Here is a 27,870-nt window from a genome sequence, read left to right on the forward strand (position 1 = left end):
TGACATTCCCTGGTTGTATACCAAGGTAAATTTTATTAGAAATTACTCACTTATTAAAGGGGTAGCGATGGGTCCTCGAAATTTCGTCTCGCAAAAATATCGTTTCTTTTTTTTTTTTTTTCAATATTTTAGGGTTCTCGAAGCCTCGTGTTTTTTTTTTTTACCTCGGATTTTCAAACGCGATCTCGGATTCTGAGTCTCTGTTAAACGAGATCTGCTTTATGTTTACTATGCTACGGATTTCCCTCTTTTTCGAGTCTCGAGTTTTGAGCCATTCCGCTCTAAACAGAAACTTAAGCTACTTTAGCAAGATTTGTAAATCTACTTATTCTTTTTTCATGACAAAATAAACGCGGGTCTCGGCGTCTCGGCAAGTCTCGGATTTACCCATCGTTACCCCTTATAAACAGACCTAACTATCACTACGGCGTGACTCGTTATGGTTAAAGTACAGCTGTTTCTAAATCTTTACTGAAAACAGATATTCCTTCTTCGCACATGGAGTGCAAGCCAGGTATATATATGTCGTGGTGAAAGCGTGGCAAGGCGAAGCAGCCCTCTTCTGCATTCTTGATTTTGTATACCCTCCTCCGCAGGCCTTTTATGGGAAAAAGGGCTTTTATCGATTTTAGACTTCCTGTGGCGTGATCAAGAAATCCGGCTTCCGGTTGCGGTTCAACTCGCCCTTAGTCTCCTCTCTTCCATGAATAGTATCACAGAGTGGACAATTCATAAAAAATACAAAAAAAAAAAAAACACACTCGAGATGCCTTTGGCGGAAGCTAAATTTTGCACGTATCAAATAAAAATCCCGGAAAACTTTTCAAGGTTTGGAGCTCATATCAAAATAGTCCACAGGGATAGTGCTCTCCGTTGGTTTTGCCGTCTACATATTTTTTTAAGAAAGTATAACTTTTAGTTGAAGGCCGTTTTTATATTTGGAGCATTTTTAGGCTGAAAATGTTATGAACGATGTTCTTAAATGTCAGTGTATAAAGTATAGGAGTAGGACTTGTAGCTAGACAGCCTGGAGCTTCCGAAACACATAATAAATATTCCAAGAGTCATAATAAATACAGGTGTTAAAAGTCTAATGTTGACATTGAGCTTTCCTTGACCGAGTGTTTACAAGCACAGCCAGTCCTTGAAGGGCGATCTGAGCGAGCACTGTTACCATTACATTCAGCCCCGGAGTGTGCACAAGCGCCAACTGTATTGTTAGAAGGGGAGGGGTAGTCATTGCTTTTCCCACAGCCAGCTTTAGGACGTGAGCATGCGCAGGTTGTCTTCTGTGCGGTAATGGACTCTCCTTGACTTGACGAGAGGGCGGCATCTCGCTGAAAGAGACATAGGGACCATCTTAAAATAATAAGCAAGGCATTCAGAGGTTCACCAACTGTCTCAGTAAACTTTATATATTGTGCTCTATTGTGTTCCAGAAAAGATCTATACTACGCCAGGGGTTGGAAAGTTCAGGACGTAATGGAGGCCTTCAGTAGCCTGCTAGCCGACTCTCCATTGGGTTAATTTGGAAATCCCTGATCACAGGGTTTCGGGATACCTGTGGCGAGCAAAAAAGCGAGACGGGGAAGGGTTTTTTGCTCGCCAAAGGTATCCCGAAGCCCCGAAAGTGATCATTTTCCCGAAACACACAGGACAGCGGGCTCACAGGCTAGGCCTTCAGTGCCAGGTTAAATGAATTGAAATCCCAATCCTCATTATTGGAGACTTTACTTTGGTAAATCTCTAGGGCTGACATTTTCGGGGCCCCAGTGATGTGTAAAAATTATTTTTTTTTTTAGGATGGGATGCAGATGGTTGATTGACATAAAAAAAGAATTAAATGATAATAATAACTTTTTTATTGACGGTAACTGAAATCGTGAGCTTGAAGATGGTCAAGTGATAATTCATACCTGTACTTTATGGGTCTTGCCAATCCCAAGTCTGAAAAGAGAAATGAAACAGTAAGACTTTACAGTTATATTCCAGTACAGTACACAAACACCCTTGCCATGTAATGTCTTATGGGACTATTTCTGTACTCATTGATCTTTTCTATTTAAAAGATCATCTGTTTATAGCTGCAATACAAAAACGCAAACCCACTGTACAAACAGCTATGGGTGATTAATATCCGGAAATTAATACCTTATTCTACTTAATTTTCGCGCATACTTAAATTCGCGTTTTCGCGATTTAAAAAAAAGTCGCGAACTTAAAGACTCGTGAAAACTTTGATCTCGCCGAATTTAATAGATGTAAAATAAACGTTAAAAGTTCTAATAAGATATTTTAGTGAGGACATGTGACGGTCCTTGATAATTGCTCAAGAGGAACAAGAACACTTTTACATTGACTGACTGTGAGAAGATTCATTTTCAGCTGCCGCTAAGGGACAGCGTGTTAGTTTTGTTTCAATTATATTGGTCTTGTTTAAGTAGTCGGCTACATTCTTTTTATTGTTAAAAACGATAAAAAAGTCACTTGAACCTTAAATAATTCGCGAAATTAAATCCCCTGGAAACACAATTTATCTCCACCATCGAGAAATTAAAGACTCGCCAATTTTGCCTAGAAAATTTTCGCGAAATTTAAGATGCGGGAAAATAAAGACGAATAAGGTAGCTCTTATCGATTAACCCATACCTTGGCATCCCCTTGTTTAGTCCTTCTAGCAGAACACACGCCTTGCATAGCGGTTGACTGGAGATGTATTGGCACCTGGTGCATTTACCTGGGAAAAAGTGATGGATTTTTAATTGGTAAATATCTATATATTGCCTGAAGTATCTGGGAAATCTATTTGATGACACAAAACCCACCACCAACCAAAAAAAACACAATTGGGTTTCAAGGCCTTTTTCTTTGATGGAAATGTAAGTGAGCGTTAGTCATCTGAGCATCTTTCAGGTAACATAGCACCAAAAAGGGCATAAAATAGAGACATTTAGCACCGCGTTTTTTTCTCGGAAACTGCAAACGTCAAACCTCTGGGTGTCACGTGACAAGGCTTTGCGGTCAAGTTTGCAGTCTGCGGTTCGCGTTTTGATCTCAAGAGTACCGTCTAGCGGTATGTGATTTACCTCAGCAGTTTTCCCCTCAAATTTTCTATGAGATCACGTTTGAGACCATGAATTAGCGTTCTTTATCATTTGGCTCTTGAAATAATATATTTTCATTGACAAATCGTACAATTACTAATACTTTTGGCTCGGTTGGAGTCGAACACATGTTTTGCACTTTTTCCCGCCAAATGTGCTTAACTAAGTTTTCGCCAGTACGTCAAACCGCAAACTGGTAAAAGCTAACCGTTTGCCGTTTGAGGTTAATTCTGAAAACGCGTTGCTTAATGGCAATGCGAAATGCAAATATGGTCTCATTCTCAACTATCCTAGTTAGCCTAAAAACAAGCATAATTAAACTCTCCAATGACATATAGCAAGATCGTTGGCTCAACGTGAAACGTAATTCTACTTTTTCCCTTGACTCCCTTTGTTGTGCTGCATGACAGCTCCCCCCTCCCCCCCCATGCTAATAGCCAAGGACCCTACACTCTGGGGCTTCAAACTCTTGCTTAAAAAGAGAACCCAATATCTGAGCATTTTTCAGCGTAACGTTTCACCAATGGTTAAAATACCATTGCCCATGAAGCTGAGGACACCAGCACAACATGTGCTTGTTATAATGATAAATCTTACCCTGGACAGGCATCTTCACATCTTTCTTCACAGACAATCGTTCTCCAGAGTAAATGATATCTGAAAAAGAGCAAAGTATTTTCACTGTATCGTTGCTGAATAATAGGGGGCCTTGCCCTGAGAAAGTATGTGACTTTTTGGATAGAAGACTAATGTGCGTTCAGGCTTTTAGATGCAACAAAAACGACAACGAAAAGCACATTAAAATTTATGAATAAGGGCTTTTTTAGAAAGGGCTTAAATTTTCATTTTAAAATTGTATGTTCTTGCCTGCCCTGAGAAAGTATGTGACTTTTTAGATAAAAGCCTAATGTGCGTTCAGGCTTTTAGATGCAAAAAAAAAAAAAACGACAACGAAAAGCACATTAAAATTTAATTCTTATAAATAAGGGCTTTTTATAGAAAGGGCTTAAATCGTAATTTAAAAAAAATGTATTTTCTTGCCATTTACTGGCTTGACAGGTACATACATTTCTGTGATTATTTTGGCTTGAATTTGCCAGCCTGTTCTCTTAGTCTCCTATCAATTATCTGCATCAACATCATCATCAAATTATCAACACTATAAGCATCATCAGCATCATCATCATCAACATGACGAGTAGTATCACCTTCATCAACAAGGCCATCATCATCAACATTATCATCATCAACAAAATCATTATCAACATTATCATCATCAACATTATCATCATCAACAAACATAACACATTTTGTACCATTCATATAAATAGCAATAACAGATGAATACAAATCTAATTTCATAAAACTTTACCTATTATAGAGCTTGGTCGTATCTTCTCCAGGTCCTTGAGATATGTGCGTGCATGGCCGCTACGAACAGACAACATGTCGTCATTTTATACAACACAGTAATCTATATAGCAAAATCTAGTTCACCTACACACCGGTAAGCATTCGGAGAATAGATACATTCCGTTGAGAAGTAGTCCAATTTCTTAAAATATGCATACCTAGAAAAAAAGAAGGCAAATGATTAAGTGAAGACATTAACTCTACTAAAAACAAGTTAACTTTACAGAAGATTTCGAATTAAAGCAGCATTGTCACCAGTTTATTTCTAGGCCATACATTCCAAATCATTAGTCACATCTTCCTCGAAGAAACTTCCAATAGACACACTCCTTTTATGAATTTTGAAATATTTTCGCGTTTTCCGTTAAAAATCATCGAAATTGTTACGTTATCGACCGGGAGTAAACTGGCGACAATTCGGATTAAAAAGGAAAAAAAAATACACTTTACATGACTATCTCTTTTTCGTAGGTGTACTTGAAGGGTTTGCATCGAGGAATAGCGCCTTCTGTTCCCTGTAAAAGGAAATTATGAATGACGACTCTTGCATCTCTAAAATATTAACTATTACAAGCCCAGCCATATACCCAGTGTTTATTGAGTATAGGTGCACAATCATAATAGGTTTCATATCATAAAATGGATAGTATTTGATGATCCTTTAATATGAAATGCCCCAGTTCATGGCTGCCAAGGGGCAATGCATACACCCCCACACAGTATGTAGTAATCACCTGATACCCTCTCTGAAGCAACCATTTGTTGCTAGACATGACAGACTTACTGTGGTGATTGCAGTGCAACGTCGAAGCCTAGCAATGTCTCCTCGCAAAACTGCAAACAGAAACAATTTTTAATCTAATTGTCAAACAACACAAGTTTTTGCCCTCAAACCCAGGGCATTTCCAGGTGAGTAGCGCTACCAAACTCCTAAACTTTTAGTGTAAGAAAAGTATTAAAACCATGTGCATTCCCTTATCCCTGTCCTGATATTTTTAATAGTGCTGTTGAGTGATTTTGGATGGGTTCAGAGGTCCAAGCCCTCTTTTAAGGACACTCCACGTTCTTTCATCTTTAAATTTTGAAATGTTCCCATGTAATGGTTTTGTTAGATTTAAGTATCACATTAGACATAAACATTTTTTTTAAACCACAACTGGTTGATTACTAATGGCATTATGGTAATCATTAAGACAATAAGGGTGTGACCTTACCATTCATAATAACAGTCTCCGCGATATCATCAGCATTATGCCCTGAAAATGCAATCAACAGCATAGTATGCATGTATTCAGCACATAAAGAAATGTAGAAGGATTTTTTTAAAAACACTTGCAAATTAAACTGACCTGTTACGATCTTGTTGACTTTAAGCAGCATTGCACCCCTATCGAGGGCTTGCCTGCGAAAGACTCCACAAAAAGTACCTAGAAAATGAAGTTAATTCATGGTTACCATCATTAATAACATGATACGTAATGGATGCTGTATCCTAATGATCATGTTCCAAATTGTCCGGCCAGGTTAGCCAGGAAATTTTGCTTGGTAAATATAGAACAGCATCCTGTAATACTGAACGTATAACTCATAAAGTCATGATTCGGCCTGATTTAACCATTTACCAGCTGGTAATTTTTTGCCAGCTGGCGGTGTTGCTAAGTAGCACTACATGTTGGGGTTGATCGTGCTTTAGATTTATAATCATGGTAAACCAAATGTTTTGAATGACAGGATATCTCCAATAGTAACTACTAACTGTCATCATCACCCCTAAACACTTTCATTTTCATACCAGACAATAATATCACATACAATATACCAAATATCAAGTACCAATAATGCAATATTATTGGCAGAAAGAAATACAAAAGAATGATTGAAAAAAAGAGTTGATACTACAGTAATTATGAACAACTTGTCTGGCCTTGTAATCTACCTTTTCTTTTGTATTTTCTGGATACTTACAGTTGTTTTTCAGACCAATTTGTTTGACTATTGCATCCATACTCCATCCATACAATTCCTGAAAATACAGCAATTCTGGTCAATGTACTAAATTCTTTCGATATAATTAACAAAAATTAGAGATCTTGGAAGAAGCCTTCACTTAAAATGACAACAGTCTTTGAAAATTAGAATTTTAATTCTTGTGAATTTATCGCTATCTAACATGCAAACAACCTAGAATAGAAATAATATAGTATTATAATATTATGCAATAATTCTAGTAAAACACAGCTTTTTATTGGTTAAGAAGATGGTGGTGAGAGTGAATAATGCATATTTAGCATCATTGTTTGCAATAAAACATGTAGATATTTTTCTTATGCCTGTCTATCCTCTAATAATTCATGGATCACAGTGAGCCATTCTACTTTATCTCATAGAACATTGTATTTCTTCATTTATGATAAATGCTGTTACGTCATTTGTGGGTAATTAGAAGACAGACACAAGCAACAATGAGATCTATTAGTTGGATAGCGCATAGAAGGTTACTACTCAGATGAGATCATCTATGTTCAAAGATAGTGCATAGGAGGGCCAAAGATAGAACATAGGGAATAAATGAGAATTATGACCTTTACCTGATCAGATGAGATCTATTTTGTTGAATAATGCATAGAAGGTTACAACTCAGATGAGATCTATGTTCAAGGAGAGTGCATAGAAGAGCCCAAAGATAGAACATAGGGAATAAATGAGAATTATGATCTTTAACTGATCAGATGAGATCTATATTAAAGGATAGCGCATAGAAGGGCCAAAGATAGAACATAGGGAATAAATGAGAATTATGATCTTTAACTGATCAGATGAGATCTATATTTAAGGATAGCGCATAGAAGGGCCAAAGATAGAACATAGGGAATAAATGAGAATTATGATCTTTAACTGATCAGATGAGATCTATGTTTAAGGATAGTGCATAGAAGGGCCAAAGATAGAACATAGGGAATAAATGAGAATTATGATCTTTACCTGATCAGATGAGATCTATGTTTAAGGATAGTTCATAGAAGGGCCAAAGATAGAACATAGGTGGGAATAAATGAGAATTTTTATGATCTTTACCTGATATGAGATATATTTGTTGAATAATGCATAGAAGGTTACTACTCAGATGAGATCCATGTTCAAGGATAGTGCATAGAAGGGCCAAAGATAGAACATAGGGAATGAATGAGAATTGGGATCTTTACCTGATATTAGATCTATTTGTTGAATAATGCATAAAAGGTTACTACTCAGATGAGATCTATGTTTAAGGATAGTGCATAGAAGGGCCAAATGGAGAACAAAGGAATGATAATGATGACTTCTACCTCGTATGAGACTATCTGAAGAGGCATATCATACTGGATCTCATTCCTTTTGACAGTCTGTGGTACAAGATATTACAAGGGTTAATCCCATGGGAAACAGAGGGGGGTTAAGTAGCATGTACCTCTAATGAGGGAGGGGGTAAATTAGTGTGTAACTCTAATGAAGGAGGGGGTTAAGTAGCATGTAACTCTAATGAGGGAGGGGGTTAAGTAGCGTGTAACTTTAATGAGCTAGGGGGTTAAGTAGCATGTAACTCTGATGAGGGAGGGGGTAAAGTAGCATGTAACTCTAATGAGGGAGGGGGTTAAGTAGCATGTAACTCTAAACAGGGAGGGGGTAAAGTAGAGTGTAACTCTAATGAGGGAGAGGGGTTAAGTAGCGTGTAACTCTAATGAGGGAGGGGGTTAAATAGTGTGTACCTCTATTAAGGGAGGGGGGTTAAGTAGTGTGTACCTCTAATGAGGGAGGGGGGTTAAGTTGCATGTACCTCTAATGAGGGAGGGGGGTTAAGTAGCGTGTACCTCTAATGAGGGAGGGGGGTTAAGTTGCATGTACCTCTAATGAGGGAGGGGGGTTAAGTAGCATTTAACTCTAATGAGGGAGGGGGTTAAGTTGGATGTACCTCTAATGAGGGAGGGGGGTTAAGTAGCATGTACCTCTAATGAGGGAGGGGGGTTAAGTAGCGTGTACCTCTAATGAGGGAGGGGGGTTAAGTAGCATGTACCTCTAATGAGGGAGGGGGGTTAAGTTGCATGTACCTCTAATGAGGGAGGGGGGTTAAGTAGCGTGTACCTCTAATGAGGGAGGGGGGTTAAGTAGCGTGTACCTCTTATGAGTGAGGGGGGTTAAGTTGCATGTACCTCTAATGAGGGAGGGGGGTTAAGTAGCATTTAACTCTAATGAGGGAGGGGGTTAAGTTGCATGTACCTCTAATGAGGGAGAGGGGTTAAGTAGCGTGTACCTCTAATGAGGGAGGGGGGTTAAGTAGCGTGTACCTCTAATGAGGGAAGGGGGTTAAGTAGCGTGTAACTCTAATGAGGGAGGGGGGGGTAAGTAGCGTGTACCTCTAATGAGGGAGGGGGTTAAGTAGCATGTACCTCTAATGAGGGAGGGGGGTTAAGTAGCGTGTACCTCTAATGAGGGGGGGGGATAAGTAGCCTACACCTTTAATGAGGGGGGGGGGGGGGGGTAAAGTAGCATGTACCTCTAATGAGGGAGGGGGGTTAAGTAGTGTTTTCCTCTAATGAGGGAGGGGGTTAAGTAGCGTGTACCTCTAATGAGGGAGGGGGGTTAAGTAGCGTGTACCTCTAATGAGGGAGGGGGGTTAAGTAGCATGTACCTCTAATGAGGGAAGCGGGATAAGTAGCGTGTAACTCTAATGAGGGAGGGGGGGTAAGTAGCGTGTACCTCTAATGAGGGAGGGGGTTAAGTAGCATGTACCTCTAATGAGGGAGGGGGGTTAAGTAGCGTGTACCTCTAATGAGGGGGGGGGATAAGTAGCCTACACCTTTAATGAGGGGGGGGGGGGGTAAAGTAGCATGTACCTCTAATGAGGGAGGGGGGTTAAGTAGTGTTTTCCTCTAATGAGGGAGAGGGTTTAAGTAGCGTGTACCTCTAATGAGGGAGGGGGGATAAGTAGCGTGTACCTTTGATGAGGGGGGGGGGGAAGTGGCATGTACCTCTAATGAGTCATCTCTATACCCTGTGATCCCCTCATCTACAGACAGGAGGAGGAGCTTGAGCCCATAGTTATAGCGCTCATTCAGGGTCTTGAGAACATATGCAAGCACTGTTGAATCTACAAATACATAGCATAAATTTAGAAGACAGACAAACAGGTAGATATGGTAATTACTGGCTGGGAAGCCACATTTGGAAAAACTGTTATCAAGGTGTTATAACAACAGATGGTAAACAAACAAGCCAAACAGACTGGTGTAAATTAAACCAAAATGAAAATAAAGCGTCCTTTTTAGAGGTTCCAAGTGCAGTGCTCATAATAATATAAACAATAATTAAAGCTTATTTGAAACTATTGTCATTAATATATGAATGTTTATCTGCAGTTAACATCTGAGGCTGATTACAGTCACAAATAACAAGGGAACAACCAAAACAACAACAAAATAAGTGTGGATTTGCTTCCAAAAATAAAAAATAAAAATAAAATAGACATAGACAGATAGACAATCGCACAGGATCATAGCACCAACCTTTGCCTCCTGACGCTCCTATCGCCACAACCTCTCCTTCAGTAAATAAGTTATTTGCAATAATGGTCTCGTGTACTTCGGTCTCAAACAGAGTGTAGAAGCAATCCTTGCACAACGTTGCACCCTAAGGGAAGGGTCATTATTTAACGTTCTATCCTAAGGGAAGGGTCATTATTTAACAGGGGGATGGCTGCTTTGTTTGGGGAGAGGGTTGCTATTTTTTTGAGCATCGATTTGGGGGAAGGCCTCAATTTTTTATAAAGGGTTTAGGGGAGGGCTTTATTTTTTGAACAGGTATTCTGATCCAATCCCGAGCCTCCTAAAAGTCTGGAATTTCATTTTTTTTCTGGGGAAAACCCCAGACCCCTTACAAAATAGATAAATAAATGTGATGCGCCTTCTGCTTGCACTTTCATGACTTTCATTTGTCTGGCGTTGAAAATCATTATCCCCTAAAGTGTGGCCTCTATTATTTTCATATTTTGCAGTTTTGGTTTTATTCACTTCCAACATTGATTTTACAAATTTAGATTCATGTCAAAGTCCCCCACTACTAACTTTTCAGATAAGAGGTATTGCTGGTACATATTTAAATAAGATTTAAGTTGGGAAGGAGCTAATGATGCTGTTTACTATTTATGTTTTAACAATAATTAGCATTTCATACATTTAAAAATGGCTAAATTTTCACAGGGGAGCATGCCCCCAGACCCCTATACAATATTATTTACACCCCTGAAAAATGGGCTGAAAATCAACTTTTTTCCTGGCTTGGTAGCCTGCTAGGCGGCTCTCTGGAGTCTCGAAACTCAGGACAGCTGGCTAGCAGGCTACTGGCTTGGAGGTGTTTAAGGCCAACTCCGCCACCACTTTATGGACATGTCTAAGTCAGTGCTCCCCCCGCCCACCCCCAACACACAATAATTTTAGTTCTTTTTTGTGCTGGGGGAGGGCCTAAATTTTCGGTCGCATTTTTGGTGGAGGGTCACCATTTTTGTGCTTTATTAGATTGGGGGAGGGTCGCAAATTCAACTTAGCCCCCCCCCCCCCCCCCCCTCCACCTGATAAATAATGACCTTTCCCTAAGCACAAAACATATCGGTTTACCCCGTTGTCTGCATTGCTATTCCAGAAGTCCTTCACACATTTCACAAAAAAAGGTAGGGAATGGTAAAAGGAGATTTGACTGTATTTGTTTGGGGAACACTCAATTCTACTATAAATACCATCAACCAAGTAAAACAAGGGCAACGTGTATCAGTTCTTACCGTTTTCGGTCTTTTCAGAACTGCCTTACCGCCGCAGTTGCCACAGAAGACTGGCATATCGTTTAATTGATCAAGATATTCGTTCAGTTTTCAAAGAAAAGGTCACTTTTGTTGTAAAATACTCGCCGATTTGTTCAGATAGTCCAAGCCGCCATCTTGTTTCACCACCAAACCGCGCTATCCTGAGTCCTAGCATACAAAGAAGGGAGGGGTGGGGGAAGAGGGGATTTAGACATAACTTTTTCTTTTCTGAAAAGAATATCTACAAATTGTAGACCAGGAGATATATTCTTCTCAGAAATATTCATGAATATATTCATGAAATAACCATTTAAAACGAAAACCAGTATGTCTAAGTTTTATTGTTTTAGCCCATTTATCCCTACCCCCTCAGACATTTGGTGATAGTTATACGACTGCATAGCATAACTTTTAACTTTTCCAAGAAGATCGAAATGTTATTGTCACTGCAAATTATTTGACTTAGTTATGCTGCAATGTTTATCGAACAGAGAGTTGGGAATCGACCCTGCTCGGTATTTGCCTAAAATAGAAAAAAGCCGAAGAATTTACGCGCTAAGTTTGAGCCAAACAGGCGACATAGAACAAGTCCACAATGGTGGAATAAACTCAATCGACATTGAAGACGGTGAAGGTCGATATCTTATTTCTTGTAGTACAAACAGCAAAATCGTCATTCACGACACCGAAGTTGGCTACTACAAGAGCCGTTTCAAGTGTGAAGCCGTCGCCAAAGTCACCAAAACACACAAAGGAAATCATAGGAGCAGTATTGAGACCGTACAATGGTATCCGCACGATTCTGGCATGTTCCTTACGAGCTCTGTTGACAGAACACTTAAGGTGTGGGACACAAATGCCCTACAGGTTGTAGAGACATTTAATTTTGAAGGTATTGTCTATAAACACCAAGCCGCAAAGTGTGCCAAGCGTCATTCCCTTGTTGCCGCAGCCAATGAGGATTCAAGAGTGTATTTGTGTGATCTAAGGACTGGATCTGCAAGTCATATCTTAAGAGGGCATGCTACTGCAGTGCTGTCTGTTAGTTGGTCACCCCTTAACCAGTACTTGTTAGCAACTGGTGGTCGGGATAACAAGGTTTTGTTGTGGGACGTTCGCAAGGCTGTTTCTTGCCTTACGGCACTTGACCAACATAACGGCAAGGAAGCGTCTGGATCATGTAACACGAGAACAGCACACAATGGACACATCAACAGCATCTGCTTTACAAGTGATGGATTGAACATACTCTCGTATGGGACAGATAACAGGCTTCGGCTATGGGATACTTTTACTGGTAAAAATACCTTAGTTAACTATGGTCGCCTGGAAAATCCAAGTAATAAAGCTATTCAATGTGCTACTTCGGAGGGTAATTTGTCTGAAGTGGTATTTGTACCTAACCTAGGAAGCATTAATATTTACGACATACATTCTGGGAAGAGAATCTCTTCACTAGTGGGACATTACAACAAAGTCAACTGTTGTTCCTTCCAGCATGACTATCAGGTCTTGTATAGTGGCTCGTTTGACTGTCATTTGTTGTCATGGCTACCAGATATGGAGAGGTTAAAAGAGGAACCTAAAGAAGATAAGAGCTTTGATGAGAAGATCAAGCAAGCAGCACCAGTTGATCCTTATCAAGATACATGGAGTAGTGATGAGGACTGACTGATTGTTATGCCCTTGGCACTGATTGGGAAACCTGTTTTTTTTGCTGATGATTTTGCATTTTCCTGTTAGTTTTATGGATCCTATTTATAGCTCCAGTCAGGGGCTCATAAGTAGGGGCAATCATCTGTATTATATAAGTGTCACAGCGTTTTCCTAGATCAGGCTATTTATAGATGTGCGCGCACAAACAGGCCAATCAGCTAAGTTAACGTAAGGCTGTGACGTGAGGCTGCACACGCAAATTGCAATTAGGAAGAATGTTTTTTATCCACCATCCATCCGTTTTGTTTGTTCAATGAAAGAATTGCAAGCAAGAGAATTCAAATTTGTAGGCAGAGTTGGATTTATATTGAAGAGAGCATTAGGCAATTAATAAAGATAATTATTCTAAAAAGATTTTTCTAGTCATTTTGAAGACATATTGATGTGCACGGTATATCCAGGTAAACCGGCCCTGCGACCCGGGTGGGGGGGGGGGGTCATCCCCCCTGGCTACGGGTCTGGTATAAAGTGTTTTTGAAAGAGCCTGGTTATCCTTTGTTAATAAACGTTTCCAGTATTTTATAAGGGGCGTGTGAAGAAGTGTTGGGGCCTGGTGGGAACCATGAGGGCAGTAACGATAGGGAGAGGCAGGTACGTTAGGGTTGACGGACGTTTTAAACAAGAGAGGGAGGCAATAACCAGGATCCCAGGCCTATCTTAGTCGGTTGCGCCACGCACAGCTCACTGTGACGTAGGCAGTTTATTCGGTAGAATACTACAAATTAGGGGACTTGCGAACCTTTCTGGGCAACAAATTCAAAACAAAATTATCAAACAAAAAATCAGAAATGACTGCGCCTGTCGCACCAGAGAACGACAAAAAAAAATAAAATCTTTAAACGAAACTAAACCCTTTCTGAAAAAAAAAAGAATTCTGGCTTTTTTTCGTAAGCGCTGAATAAGTTGCTTTTTGTTGTTGTTATTTTGCTGCTAAAAGCCTGAGAGCACTCTAGTTTGCCTCCCAAGAGTCACGTGATCTCTTAGCGCAAGTCCCCAAGGTGTCGAGGGAAATCAAGGGAGCACGGCATGTGTTTCTATTTAACGCGAGACCACCTTGTTATGCAACAGTTTATGTGGTTTTGTTTTGTGGAAGTCATCAATTGCGCTGCTGGATGTTTGTCGACAGGGTCTTTGTTCGTATAATTGGCCCGAAGATATCGGATACGCCTCGTGCCGACGAAAGATGCACGAAGTGCATCTCTATCCTCGGAAAGGATTCGGGCATTATATGAACAAAAACCCTGTCGACAAACATAATCCCCTTCATAATCCAAGCCCTACACCCCCAACAGCGCGGCTGATATCTCTCCTAACAAACACACATGGCGCGTTTATTTTCATAACAATCAATCGCACGTTAATAGGAATACATTCTGCCGTGCTCCGTTGGGGATGTGACTTATCCAATCTCTGATCGTTTTAAAAAAAACGCAACAAGAGGTATGCACCCAAGAGGAATATCATTTATGCCATGTCTTTTTTTTTTCATAAAACATTCCCTTGGCAGCCAAAGAGAGGGGTGTAACCCACTTCCCCCCCCCCCCCCCTACATCTGCTATACTGCTCTCCTTCTTTCCTTCGAGACTGCATTCCCAAAATGTTTGCTGCTCAAAAGCACAAATAAAATACCTTATGCTTTGTTGTATACTTTTTTATTATTGTTGTATTCATATTCTTTTGTAGAAATGCTATAAATAATATATATGTGGAACAATCATCATACTTGGCATGCTGAAGCTAGAAGCCATCTTAATTTATCATTTAGCAACTGCACTCCTCTAAAATTCAGCCACTTCTAATCGACACTCTTGTAAGTGGAAAGCTCTTGGAAAAAGCAAAGAAGTTGGCTGAATTTATGTGTATTTAGATAGAAAAAGTTCCTAGATTGACCTAGTGACCTTTTGCCAGAGCTAAGGATGCCGATTTAAACTTGATTCATCTGTTGTCAGTAATTACTACTCTGGAACCCTGCTTGCCCATAATAGGCAAGTTCTCAAAACATCATTTTCCATTCAAGCGCTATACCTATACATTCTCGTAAGCTCCCAATTCCTTGTGTGCGTGTGTTCCTTTACTCCTTTCCTGGATCAGCCGATGGAATTGGATGCTTTCTCACAATTGGCATTTTAGTTTGACGACAACATGACAGAGACCTTTTGAAGCTATTACTGCATACCTCTAGTGCTTTTATCACAACACCATGAGGGCGTAGTTTTCAAGCAATACCGACTCACTCAAAAATACAATTTCCATTGGCTTATTCAAGCAAGTCACTGAGATACTTACAATAAAAAAGGGGTTAATAAACTTCAATCGTGGGTGGTTATTTTAAAAATTTTCTTGTAAATGAACCAGTGGATTTTCATAGTTTATATAATAATATAATAGTTTATATAGATGTGAAAAGGTGTCTTCTGTGATCATGTACTGAATTGGTGATCACTCTCCCTAATGGTGTCCATTGTGGACTACTTCACTGCTTCCCTTGCTGGAAACTTGTCTATAGTGCCCATAAGTCAGGTTGTAATACTTCATCTGACATAGCTGAAGGTCCCAGCGCTGGTAACCATGGAAACCTAACTCCTGGAATGTTTTCAACGAAGGGCCGCATGGGGCGCCCTGTGGAATAAGTGAACAATAAAATCAGCGAGAAATCAAAGCAACCATCACCTAAAGAGGTACATAAAAAAAACACATGGAGTGCCTACGGAATAAGTGAGGAATAAAATAAGCGGTAAATCAAATATCCCCTAAAGAGGCCATAAACCATTTGAAATCCAGTGGTCACTGAACACCACCGAGTTTAACTTGCAAAATTTGAAAGGGGCAATGCAGATTTGGGAACAATAGAAAGGACAACAAGCTGTAACTATATTCTGCCCCCCCCCCCCCCCATTTTAATACCATCTCCCCTTTGCACATCGTTGATTTTGTTTGAATTGGCGGTAGCTCGTTAACATTACCTCGTTAGCAAAAAGGGTCATCAGGAATCGCCCTGGTTTGAATGCCTTTAGAACCTTGTTGACCAGTTCTTTATAACATTTCTTTAAACAAATAGAGCAAAAGATTAACAGGATGCATCATAGGGCAGACAGCCTGTGATTGAACCTCAAGGGACATACTCAGGCGGTAAAATGACTAGAAAGAATCAAAGAAAATCAATAAAATCACTCGCCCCCCCCCCCCCCCCCCTTAACACACACACACACATGCAAAAGTCTCAAGCACTAAATGACCAAAAGTCATGTCCCGTGATTTCCATAATAACCAGATTTTAGGCAGCCGTAGGTAACCAGTTGCCTAATAACCTAGGACGGTTGCCTTATGATGGTTATCCAAGTTATATTGTGCTGAAACTCAGCTGAAGTTTTTATCATAGCCTCATTTGCTTGGGCCAAAGGAGACTGATGGAGCCTGAAATGTTTCTATCGTTTGATGACTTGCAAGGTTTCCTCTTTGTCCATAATACGATTTAAAAAATAATAGATCCATGAGTAATTTCAGTGCATGAAAAATGACCCACTTTCTGGCCACCAAGGGGTGTGTGCACCTGATTATTATACTTACAACACGTATGTTGGTCTCAAAACTGACATAGGAGCATTCTTTCTGCGGCGTTATGTGGATCGTGAAGTAGTTATCCTGAGATGAGAAGGGGCATCATACCATTCACATGTTTTGTTGTTGTTTTGTAAACAATGATTCATAATCCTTCCCAGGGTACAGTATAGCAGGAGACATCATTGGAAGATAGAGCGGCAGAGTGCAATAAAAAGAACACAGTTTACTACTGTACAAGCCATAAACCTCCAATGTCTCTTGCTTTTTGAGCAACAGTACTGGAAGGGTCTACAAATTAGGATTGTTTACTTATTGTTAATTTTTCTGGTTAGCAGTTACTGATTAGTTATTGAGAAGAGCAATATCATATTACCTTATTCTACATGAGGCATGGATTTCTTCACAGTTTGAATTGTTCTTATTTTTTATGCACAAAATGATAAAATGTATGAGAAAATATCAAAACAACTACACCTTATCATGTACAGCCCACTTTTAGCTGATTTTTACCATTGCACATTGTGAAATTGAAGCTAGTTACAGAACTGTACATGATTCATGAGGAAATCTTTATTGGAGGTTTATGGCGGGTGGTCTGAATTGCTTTGGTGCACTAGCAGAGCTCACCCCAACATCTGACATATCAGGATACCAATCCGGCATGGTGATGTTGTTGTTTTCAAATGAAGAGACCTTTGACATCAAGTGAAGAATATCCAACAAATATAAAGAAACAGTTAAACAATCTTAGAAGTTAACATCTGCAGGCAGGCTTGTATTGAATTGTCTTTTGATAACAATACATGATATAGAGAGATGAAAGAGCAAAAAAAATGTGAAAGCTTTGGAAACAAAACTTAATTTAAAAAAAAAGATCTTCAACTCTGAAAAAATGTCCTGTCAAATGATGAATTTTAAAGGCAGTTTGCTTTACTGTTCTAAAACGTAAAATAAAAATTTTCAAAACCAATTTCTGTAAAAAAAGTGTTATTCATGCTTGTATGGTACAATAATACATCTTATTGTTAAAACAAAATTATTAGTATTTTATAAGACTTTTATTGGTAGTAGCTGGTATTAGTGGGTTAGGCTTATTGCAGATTGTTCAGTATTTTCTACATAGAACACTTGTGTTTTATCATCTACTATTCTAACCTTATGTTAAGCACCATACAAATTTTGAGTAATTACATAATTAATTTACATAAATCATGATGATACATAAGAATAACACCAAGCAGGACAAAGATTCTATCTGAAGATATTCTTACCCCAAACAGACCATTCATGGAATAGCCACATGGGTCAAAAAGAAAGTCGTCAATGATGGCACCGGGAATGAAGTCAGCAATCCCAGTGGCCTGTGAAGACATATTATAATATATCAACTCCTGCTCAGTTCTGTTTAAATACGACTGAGCCAATTGGCTGCCTGTCTGCCACCATATTTTGTCATCCTACTGTACGTAGCAATGTACAGTACCAGGGAAAAAGAATCCATTTCCATCAGCTGATTTGGGGAAGCCAATGCGGTTGATTTCTATTGAATTTCGTATATAAAGTATCAAACTTGGTCTTTAGATAGATATTTTGAGGTTTTAGAAAATTATTTTCCCTCCAATGTTAAATGGAAACAAAAACAAAGGCGTGGCTGACAAGGGTTCTGCAGGAGTTCGAGTTGTTGCACACCTTCAAGTAAATAAAGTGGCTGCTCTGGAAAGGATAAATTAAAAAACACCTTACCTTTGTAACCTCTGACACGTTGGCATACTGTCCTGTGTAAAATGCCTTCATGACATTAGGATCCAAATCTTGCATCAAAATGTGTGAACGTCAAGGAGAATTCAACCAATCAAGGCAGAGTAAATCCTATACCAAATACGATTTATGTTTGACACTTTTGTAAATCTTTAATAAAGTAAATCCTTTAGAAACATTTTGTTGAAATTGTCAATTCTGCCGATCTTGCTGTTCAATTTACTTAAAAACCTATGTATGATAATTTGGCATGACTTCGAGACCATTAATCCATTAGATTGATACCTTGGTATCTTGGTCTTGTTGTGTTTATTTTGCAATACGATTTTTTGGGGGGTTTGTGGGTACTTCCTACAGTCTGCACATGGGGTGAACCCAAGAAAATCAAGGTGATTTGTTAGTACATAACTTGAGGTTGGTAAGGATATCTCAAGTGTTTGGTCTGGCTGTTCCACACCTTGCTGACGAAGGGTGTAAAAATACCTGCAAAGAAATCAAACATTTTATCAACTTGATCTTGCTAGAACAAAAGAGAACAAGGAGATTGGAATATGCTAGTGCTAAATAGTAAGCTTAAGGGTAATTTTATCACCAGAGCCATCACTCTCTACCCAACATCAGTAACAAAACCAACATCAGTATCAAAACCCCAATATAATGATTATTTTAAGATAGAATCATGACACAACCACAACTTTATCTTGTCACTTACCAGCTATCTCCATTCACACGTCCAAGAGAATATGCCGCACCATCTGTAGAAAAACACAAAAACTTGTTGGCAATATTTAAAATACATTATAGAAACTTTGAAAAGACGAACAAAAATATTTAGCAATAGCTTTTTCAAAGTACCAAATTGAAACTTGTTACCATGCTAGGATGAATGATGCTGACAAAGAGCTATAATAAACAAAAAGTTTTAATAAGGCTTACTAGCAAAGAGCTTATCTAGCCATTGGACTTCTTTCTCAAAGGATCGGTGAAGGTCTTTCTGCATGTCTGGCTTCAGGTAGTTCATCCGTGAGTAGAAGAGATCCTACAAAAAAAACAATTTTGACCCGTAATACTGAGGTGCCAAGCGGTAGCAGCCCATCTACAGTAAGACTGGGGGACACAATACAGAAACATTAAGAAAATATTGTGGGGGGGGGGGGGGGCGCAGGCACACCCCTTTAGGTAATTTCCTTGTAATTTTTTTTAAATATTGGGGTGGGGGGGGCACATGCCCACAGTGCCCCACCCCCTGCTACAACCCTTAGGTGTACAAAATACTCAATGCCAGGGTGTATGTCAGGCGGTATTGAACATACTGTACCTCGTTGCATTTCTATATCATACACCAACCTGGACTATGGTGAGTCCGCACTCTTCGGCCGCCAGGTTGAGCAAAGGCTTGATGGAGTACAAGAGGGTGGTTGTTCCGCATGTCTTTAGAATAATGCGCTCCTTTGATATGAACATGCTACTTTCACTAGGTAACAACAGGGTAGGTATCAGTTCACACATAGCATGATTACGACAGTGGAGTGATGACCTTTCAGATATAGAAAATAATAGAACATTCGGATTAGGACTAAAGGAGGCAGCCACAAACATAAATATTCGGCAGACATAAATATTCTAAAATATTGATACTATACAAATATAGATAGCTCCAAAAAAATGTTTTGTTGAGTAATGATTTGGCATGCTTTGTTTGCTTGATTTCATGGCTAATAGAAGGTTATTCCTCAGAAGTAAAACAATGAGATTTTATAAATATTTTATTTTCTGTCAATTCCGATTCCTTTCAGCAAAGGATCACAATTAAGCATTGATCAGAGACTAAATACTGTACCTGAGGAGATAAGAAATCATGTCCTCATTTCTTTTCTCGCTGATTATCTGGCAGTTGACGAGCTGGAGAATCTTTTCCCATTTTTGTCTTAAAATAAGAAGGACTAATTCATCAGTTAATGCAGCACACAGTATTTCACTCCGTAATGACCTATTAAAGCAGGGAAGAAGGTGTGCAGTATACGGTCTACCAATGTGAGGGTATAAAGGAGGCAAAATTTTTCTAGGATTGATAGAGGGATAAAGTACAGTTTTAACTAAAATGAGGGTGTAAAGAAAGCAACATTTGTTAGGAGACAGCATTGAACGGACACAGCAAATAGTTGTGGAAGTCAATTTTGCCATCCCAATAAAAGCAGGGCATCTGACAGGGTGCACAGGATGCAGATCCACACAATATGGCAATTTCTGCAACTTTGGCTAATTTTCTATGAATTTTTTCTCACAGAACTGTAAAAAAAGTATTAAAACCTTCTTTGGGGAGCTTATCTTGATCTTTGGCAGCTTTTCTTGCTCTTGGCAACATAATAAAGCCAAAAATAACCCGAAATCTCAAACAAAAAAACAAATTTCTTTGCCAATTGATTTGAGAAAAGCGAATTCTAATTTTAAAAAAATGCTCCAGGTGTGACTACCAAAAATATAACAGGAAGCAAAGAAAAATAATCCCTAATAAAACTTAGGGCTCCAATTTAGTTGTATTTATTTTACAAAGTTGTGTAAAGTAGTGTAAACATGCTTCACATCAAGGCAACGGTGTGAGGCATAAAATTAATAGCAAATAACATTTGATCGACTTCAAGAACAGGGCAAAAAACAACTACCTTTTCAGGGATCACCCCTGCCAGCATTCTGAGGCATTGCAAAAAGCACTGTGAAGGATATTAGCCAAATAAATGAAGCTACAGACTTTGAAGCAAGTGGTAAACAAAAACATAAAGTGAAAAACTAGCCAGTGAGACTTTGTATAAAGTGACTAGATTGTGTGACTTGGCGCATTTGTTTCTGCACATTGTTTATGATATCTTTCACTGTTATAAAGTTTGGTGTTTACACAAACGTAGAAACCATGCAGTTCCAGAAAAACATTCAAAACCTTTTCTTCAAGCTGGGGAAATTTAAAATGTTTCCATATAATTCCCCCTTTTCCTGCACAATTTGTAGATTCTCCACACATTTTGCTTTGAAAATTTCTGCATGAAGTGTCTTTTTTTCCTCACCATGACAGATGCCCTGTAAAAGTATCAGGTTAACATTGGATGCACAAAGAGACTTCTCAAACTTCAAATTTCTGTCTTTTAATGATTTTGTAATGATCTTGCATCAAATTTTTAATGACAATTCCCCCCTTCTTCAGTCTACCCTGAAGAAGATAACAAGCAAGTATTAGGTACAACTATGTACATAATTCTATACTCCGGTTCTTTATAATTCTATACTCCGGTTCAACATAAAAAATATCTGGAACAATAGAATTCCACCTAGTTCTGTACATGTAAGTAACTAAAGTGTAGTAGTTTCAAGCACAAAAGAGTATCTGTAAAACAAGGGGGCTATTTCAAACCTCTTTTCCTGGTTTTGAGGCTAGGTAGTTTTAGTCCACACAAAAGTCTCATATGCTAAAAGCTAATGTACATTATAATTCTTTACTTCTTAGAGGAAGAGAGAGGGAACTCATTGGAAGTTTGATGAAGGCATTCTAGAGGGAGGGGGCTAAAGGAGTTGGGGTGGGGCCTTAAAAGCATTTATTTGAACTTCATTAATATCGTGATGTCTTATTGGAATACAATACACCAAAAACTGGAATTCAACTCTTTAATTTTCGTCTTTAATAAGACTTCTTCAGGGCAGACTCATGAGTCTGAGAGTGTATTGTATTCATTGTTCTGGTACGAGATCACAACAGTTTGGGCTTTTTGATTCTAATGTCAGCATATCCTTAGTTAAAACTTCATTAATATCCTTAGTTCTTATCCGATACACCAAAAACTGGAAATCGACTCTGCCTTTTTTTTTTCCAAATTTTCGTCTTTAATAAGACTTCTTCAGGGCAGACTGAAGAAGGTGAATCGTTACAAGCTTATTTACATCAATATAGTGGCGCGAGACGCAAAAACATTACAACTGACAAAAACGTGCATTTTCTAGAATAGCGCGTGCTATGGATAAAAATAATTTACACATCTCTATGTGGGTTCCTACTACAAAAAAAGTCATCACTATTAAGACCCCGCGGGTAGATAGACTTAAGCCGATAAGCCCACTGGCCTTCCCTTTCCCTAAGCTGTGCCTCAGAGTTACACTTATCTATAAGTTGTACCATAACATGATTGTCGCAATGAAAATGTTGATAGATAAGGTCATCCTTAACTCTTTCACTAACCGGTAAACTAGGGTGCTTATTTTACCTACTTTTATGATTATTAAAACGCTTCCTAAAACTATTGATAGTAGACCCTACGTATTGCTTGCTACACATAGAGCAAGTAATTAGATAAACAACAAAATCTGAGTTACAGTCCAAGTCGATTTCCAGTTTTTGGTGTATTGTATTCATTGTTCTGGTACGAGATCGCGACAGTTTGGGCTTTTTTATTCTACTCTTAGTTCTTATCTGTATATCCTTAGTTAATAGGGTGGCGATATTGGCTTGGAAGTATAACCTCATTTACCACCAGCAGAGTTACACCTCATTTACCCTCCTACAGACATGCAATGCCATGCTGCTTAAACTAACCTTGTCCCTAATACAGATTTAAAAAAACATCTGATAAATAAAATGTTATAAGAGAAGACAGGGGCTAACAGTATAAATACTATGGAAATATTACTTGATAGGTGTTCAGTGTAGTTATAATGGTACATGAATATTTATAATTTCTTTCTTAATTAAATATTTTGTAGTAACAATAGAATATTTCAAAAGTTAATCGCTCCAGCATTTTTAGCAGATATCCAATTGTATTTTAAGTTCTACCCCATTCTTCTAATGTTTTGAACTTATCCGATTCATAGATTAAAACTCTAGGAACCCATACTCTATCCATTTAAGAACTAGAGAGACATACTCCAAACAGCGGAGGAAGACAGATACGTCATAATTAATTTATAGTTTTATACACCACACTGGCAATAACAAAGACAGGTAGAATCTTTTTTGTCGCACTTATGCAAATGTTCGCCCATATTCACGAAGGGAATTTTTTAAGTACGCATTTTAACAAGAATCATCACAAGGGGAATTGATTTTTTAAATAATTCTCACCGGGGAATTTCTCTTAGATCTCCTTTCTTCGCCATGTTGTTGCATTTCCCTCTGTTTCTCAAGATGGATTCAGTTGCCAACGTCGGCCGCCACCAGATCTCCAAGAGTTTCTCGGGCCCCTCGAAGAACCCGACTTCACACATTCTAGTTGAGCGCAAACTGGACTCTTTAAACTATGATGCATACAGAATCTGGCGTCCAAGAGCGAAATGGTGCGGAATAAAGACGAGCAAGTCCTGTTCCTCGTGAAGAACTTTCAATCGACACGATCGGCGCATGTGCTCGGCCCATAACATGAGCACATGCGCATGCGCGAACTCGGGGAACAGCTCTGGAGTCTGGGCACGAACTTGCGCTAGGCAGTTGGATAGGAACGACGGGGGTAAGAAGCATCAGACAGGAGCAAAAAATGGCAAAATTAAAATTGTGAGGTTATGTTAGCTTACATTTTGCTTATATTTTGCCTAGAGGTTCCTTGCATAATATAAAACAAATAAGCTTTAATATTTTTGGTAGATGATCCGTTCTTGAGATATGATTGAGCAAAGTTGCCACGAAAAAAAAAAGTAGCAATTTCGTCCATATTGAGCAATTTCGGACAAATCAAGAGCCTTGCAATTTGCAACATCTCAAAAACTATGCAAGCTGTTTTTTCCGCATATAATTGTAATACCTGTATTCATATTAAGGACGAAAACTTTTTTTGCGACGGTGACTCGGAGGAACATCTTCAGCGCATCATTTCACGATGAGAATTCTTATGATCCTTGTAATTATCGTGCTGGTGACTCTTGCTTCGTCTCAATGGCACAAAGGCAGGCTAGCGAGAAGACAACCGCGCATGGGCAGAGAAGAAAAAAAACATCGGGAACAGCTTTAAAAGAACAAGGAAATGTAAGTAAGGTTAAGGGTATTGCGAATGGTTCCTCCTGAACTGTGAGTTTACATGTAATGTTTATTTTTTGTCCCTTAGTATATATTTATGTGTTCCTGACTGCGCTGTAATTTAGCATTCATGCTGCGATAGCGTTGAAATAAACGATTACGATTATGATTATGAATAGCCATAGAGCTATTTTGTGTATTTATTGTTTAAGACTAAAGCTAATGCTTTCGAATTAGAAATAAGTAGTCTGGGGATGTTTTGTAAACAGGTGACTTTTGTGCTTTACGCTTATTTCTTCTTAAATCCCTAAGTATCTTCTCCGTATCTTTTTTTAGGGGGGGGGGGCGATAAGGAAAAGTTGGTCTGTCTCTTACCCTCCCCGTCAGATAATAAATGGTCACAAAGATAGTTTGGCTATCCGACGGAGTTTTAGACTAGCAAAGGTCGCATGCGTGATCCGCACAATTGGCATCACGCTAGCCCGGTCGCAGCTCTAGATCCCACATGGATCTGAGCTGTGGTTTAAAGCACTTCGTTCGAGTCGAAGTCGCCCTGCAGTTTTTTTTGCCGATGAAGTTTAACTGAGGCAAACCGGCTATGCCATGCTGACGAGTCCTAATAAGGACGAAACAGCTGTCCATGGTTGCCGAACTGCACGGGTAATAGACTGTGCTAGCGTCCCGTCTTGGCCCGACTGGTGCCAATGTGTGTATGCTAGTGTGCTTTTAAAGTCCAAATAAATGGTCGTTCACTCACCCTCCCTGTCAGATATCAAATGGTCAGTCCCTAACCCTCCCCGTCGCATATCAAGTGTTCGTTCCCTCACCCTCCCTGTCAGATATCAAATGGTTGGTCCCTCACCCTCCCTGTCAGATATCAAATGGTCGGTCCTTTACCCTCCCCGTCGCATATCAAATGGTCGGTCCCTTACCATGCTGTCACATATAAAATGGTCGGTCCCTTACCCTCCCCGTCGCATACATCCTCGGTAACTTAGGGCGTCGCGGAGATCGGGCACGCAGGGAGCGCTTGAAAAAGGTTCTCGCGCCACGCTCCCTGTGTGTCCGATCTCCGAGACGCCATGTGTCCCCGAGGATGCGTCGCATATCAAATGGTCGGTCCCTTACCCTCCCCGTCAGATATCAAATGGTCGGTCACTAACCAGCACACTGGTGACGACCCAACTCTTTTTAGTGGGTCTTGATCGCCGTCAAGCACTTCCAGAGTATCCAGGAGACGGGGAATGGACAACGGTAACAATACGAGTGATATATTGTCGTGTTACTGGTACATTTTCCGTATAATGAAATTGGATATACACCTATTTCACAAAAGGTTGTTAGTGCAAATGGTTAATGGCTTATGGGTTCTAATTATTTGTAAAATTAAAGGCGTTAAATAAAGTACAGCAATGTCAGAGCCAAGCATTGGTAACCTTTAATGGATAGTGTTTTGATTTATCCATATTTCGAGACGCATGTTACGTTCGTTCGTAGAACTGCCATTTGCCAATCGCCATTTGCCATTTGAACTGACAACCTTTATTGAAATAGGTGTATACACCTATTTCAATAAACGTTGTCAGTGCAAATGGCGGATGGCAATCCGCAAATGGCAGTTCTAAGACCAATCACTACTTATAGGTACAATTATTTGTAAGAATAAAGATGATAAGTAATATAATCACAGAAATTATCCACATTTTCGTACATTCAGCAGAAATTTGACGAGTTCCATGGTATTTTTTTTATAGGAGAACTGCCATTTGACAATCGCCATTCGCCATTTGCACTGACAACGTTATTTGAAATATGTGTATACCATGTGCGGTATAGGAACTCGTCCTGTAACCTCGTCCCCAGTCTTCTCGGCCATCAAGGTAATTCCAAGGTGGCGACTCTAAAGTTCTATCAGCCATAGCTAGTGAAAACGTTAAAAACGCACACAGCATTATTATGTGCGCACGCCTTTAACTTTCCGACATGTTTCATATTGGTGCTCCGCCTTTTAGTCGGTTCCCGGGTTCCGCCCCTAAATCATTTTCTTCATATCAATCGATGGCTTTCGTTTTTCTAAAAGGTCTAAAAGGGCCTGAGCTCGCGGGAGACGTATGGTATTCTAAACCGTTAGGGACTAGGCTCCGTTTCCAAAAAGGTGCCAGCAAAATCGAAGTAAATACGAATTCCTGCAAGTTTACGTGAAAATTCTCGAGTAATGATTGAAGCGGGCTCCCAAATATGGTATGCAATGCCTAATAAGGAAATGACCAGCAAGCTAGAAAAACGACAGTTTTTAAAAGAAGGTTGACTGATATGACAATTCCTGATAGTCTCTTGAAAGCTTACTTAATGCAGATAACCCTGATTTTTAGAATCGGTTTCAGCAAATGGCCCAACCTTGCAGAAAATAAATTAACCAAGATCAGCGACCAATTTTGAATTTTATTTCCAGGATAAATAAAGTTAATGCTGCACTAATAAAAACTGGTGCTTTCTCAATATGTTTGAACTTTATGCGATCACATGGTAACCTCCATTTTTCGAAATCAGCGCAGGGAGGGGGGGGGGGGGAATAAGGGAACGACTATTTGGTATGTGACAGCGAGGGTCAGTGACAGACAATTCAGGACTGTTTATGTTTTTTCCCTGGTTAACCATGAAAAGAGTGTACCCCAGGACTCGTAGAGGGGTGGGGGATGGGGCGGTTTGCTACCCCCCCCCCTCCCTGGGTGCCCCCTGTGTACGCGCCTGAGCAACTTTTGATTCCACTAACAATTTGTTCATTTTCTTTTAGAAGAGGAGGAACAATGACATCACTGGCGTGAAGAAGAATTACGAGGGCGGACGGCGTTTCCTTATAATAATTCCTTTTTGGTTTGGTTAAATTTGAAGAAAAGCTGTATTCTCTGTGCCTTTTGTAAAAAAAAAATATAAAAGTTAGTTGCCATTGTAGTTTGTTGAAATTAAAGGAACACCAGAAATACCAGACAAAGCCCTCGCTTATCAGAAAAATTATGGTATTCGTTCTCGTCTTGCAACGTCTTACCAAAGGTATTCTCGGTCAAACAAATTCAAAATGGGGATCAATTTCAAGATAGCGGTAGGTCAAACTTGCAGCCTATCTGTAGGCTTTGATAATTTTTCCGCCACGAAAAACCCCGAAAACACGAGTTCGCATAGCCCGGCCGTAATCTTGGCTTATGCGCTCCGCAGGGGGAGGTGGAAGAAAAATGCGTGGCGATTAATTTCAAAGATAGTGGTGGGTCTAACTAGGGAAACGGGGGCGGGCGGGGAGGGGGTAGTAGAGAAGTGGTGACCCAGATTTTTAACCAATATCTTGATCTATCCCAGGAAACGATAATAGCATGTCATAGAATAATTCACACCAGAAAAACTACCCCTCTAACATAATTTAAACGCTTATACAAATAGCATAAGTGTTTTTTTTAAATGCTTGTTTATTGCTTTGGAAGTGCTATAAGGTATAGGTAGTCAGGTTA

General features: G+C 39.4%; 3 protein-coding genes across 7 annotated transcripts; 1 reads left to right on the plus strand and 2 right to left on the minus strand.

Moving 5' to 3' along the window:
- On the minus strand, positions 1-11,511 carry LOC5507841 (cytoplasmic tRNA 2-thiolation protein 1). 2 transcript variants are annotated; one of them, XM_048721774.1, is made up of 15 exons: positions 11,326-11,511; positions 10,058-10,181; positions 9,524-9,642; positions 7,844-7,900; positions 6,483-6,540; positions 5,867-5,944; positions 5,732-5,773; positions 5,302-5,351; positions 4,968-5,032; positions 4,610-4,675; positions 4,477-4,535; positions 3,702-3,761; positions 2,650-2,737; positions 1,917-1,947; positions 1-1,337 (listed from the first exon to the last, which is right to left on the minus strand). In XM_048721774.1, exons 1-15 carry the CDS (start codon positions 11,380-11,382, stop codon positions 1,083-1,085), a joined length of 1,209 nt encoding a protein of 402 aa, XP_048577731.1. In that variant the 5' UTR covers positions 11,383-11,511; the 3' UTR covers positions 1-1,082. The 2 variants fall into 2 exon arrangements, with proteins under 2 accessions (XP_048577731.1, XP_048577732.1); XM_048721775.1 differs by lacking the exon at positions 7,844-7,900.
- A 208-nt stretch (positions 11,512-11,719) lies between these two features.
- LOC5507825 (DNA excision repair protein ERCC-8) lies at positions 11,720-13,414 on the plus strand. The gene has a single exon (XM_001628419.3). The coding sequence runs from the start codon at positions 11,815-11,817 to the stop codon at positions 13,015-13,017; it is 1,203 nt and encodes a 400-aa protein (XP_001628469.1). The 5' UTR covers positions 11,720-11,814; the 3' UTR covers positions 13,018-13,414.
- Positions 13,415-14,698: 1,284 nt separating this feature from the next.
- Positions 14,699-23,791, minus strand: LOC5507843 (S-adenosylmethionine decarboxylase proenzyme). Of its 4 annotated transcripts, none has more exons than XM_032376577.2 (12): positions 23,486-23,791; positions 20,222-20,308; positions 19,729-19,918; positions 19,318-19,420; positions 19,094-19,136; positions 18,810-18,864; positions 18,367-18,447; positions 17,895-17,984; positions 17,251-17,316; positions 16,630-16,704; positions 16,026-16,106; positions 14,699-15,681 (listed from the first exon to the last, which is right to left on the minus strand). In XM_032376577.2, the coding sequence occupies exons 1-12, from the start codon at positions 23,626-23,628 to the stop codon at positions 15,511-15,513; spliced, it is 1,185 nt and encodes a 394-aa protein (XP_032232468.2). In that variant the 5' UTR covers positions 23,629-23,791; the 3' UTR covers positions 14,699-15,510. The 4 variants fall into 4 exon arrangements, with proteins under 4 accessions (XP_032232468.2, XP_032232469.2, XP_032232470.2 ...); XM_032376578.2 differs by having other exon boundaries at positions 19,729-19,855; positions 23,486-23,789; XM_032376579.2 differs by lacking the exon at positions 17,251-17,316 and having other exon boundaries at positions 23,486-23,790.
- Positions 23,792-27,870: the final 4,079 nt, after the last annotated feature.

This window comes from Nematostella vectensis, chromosome 14 (genome assembly GCF_932526225.1).
Source record: "Nematostella vectensis chromosome 14, jaNemVect1.1, whole genome shotgun sequence".
Classification (NCBI taxonomy): Eukaryota; Metazoa; Cnidaria; class Anthozoa; order Actiniaria; family Edwardsiidae; genus Nematostella; species Nematostella vectensis.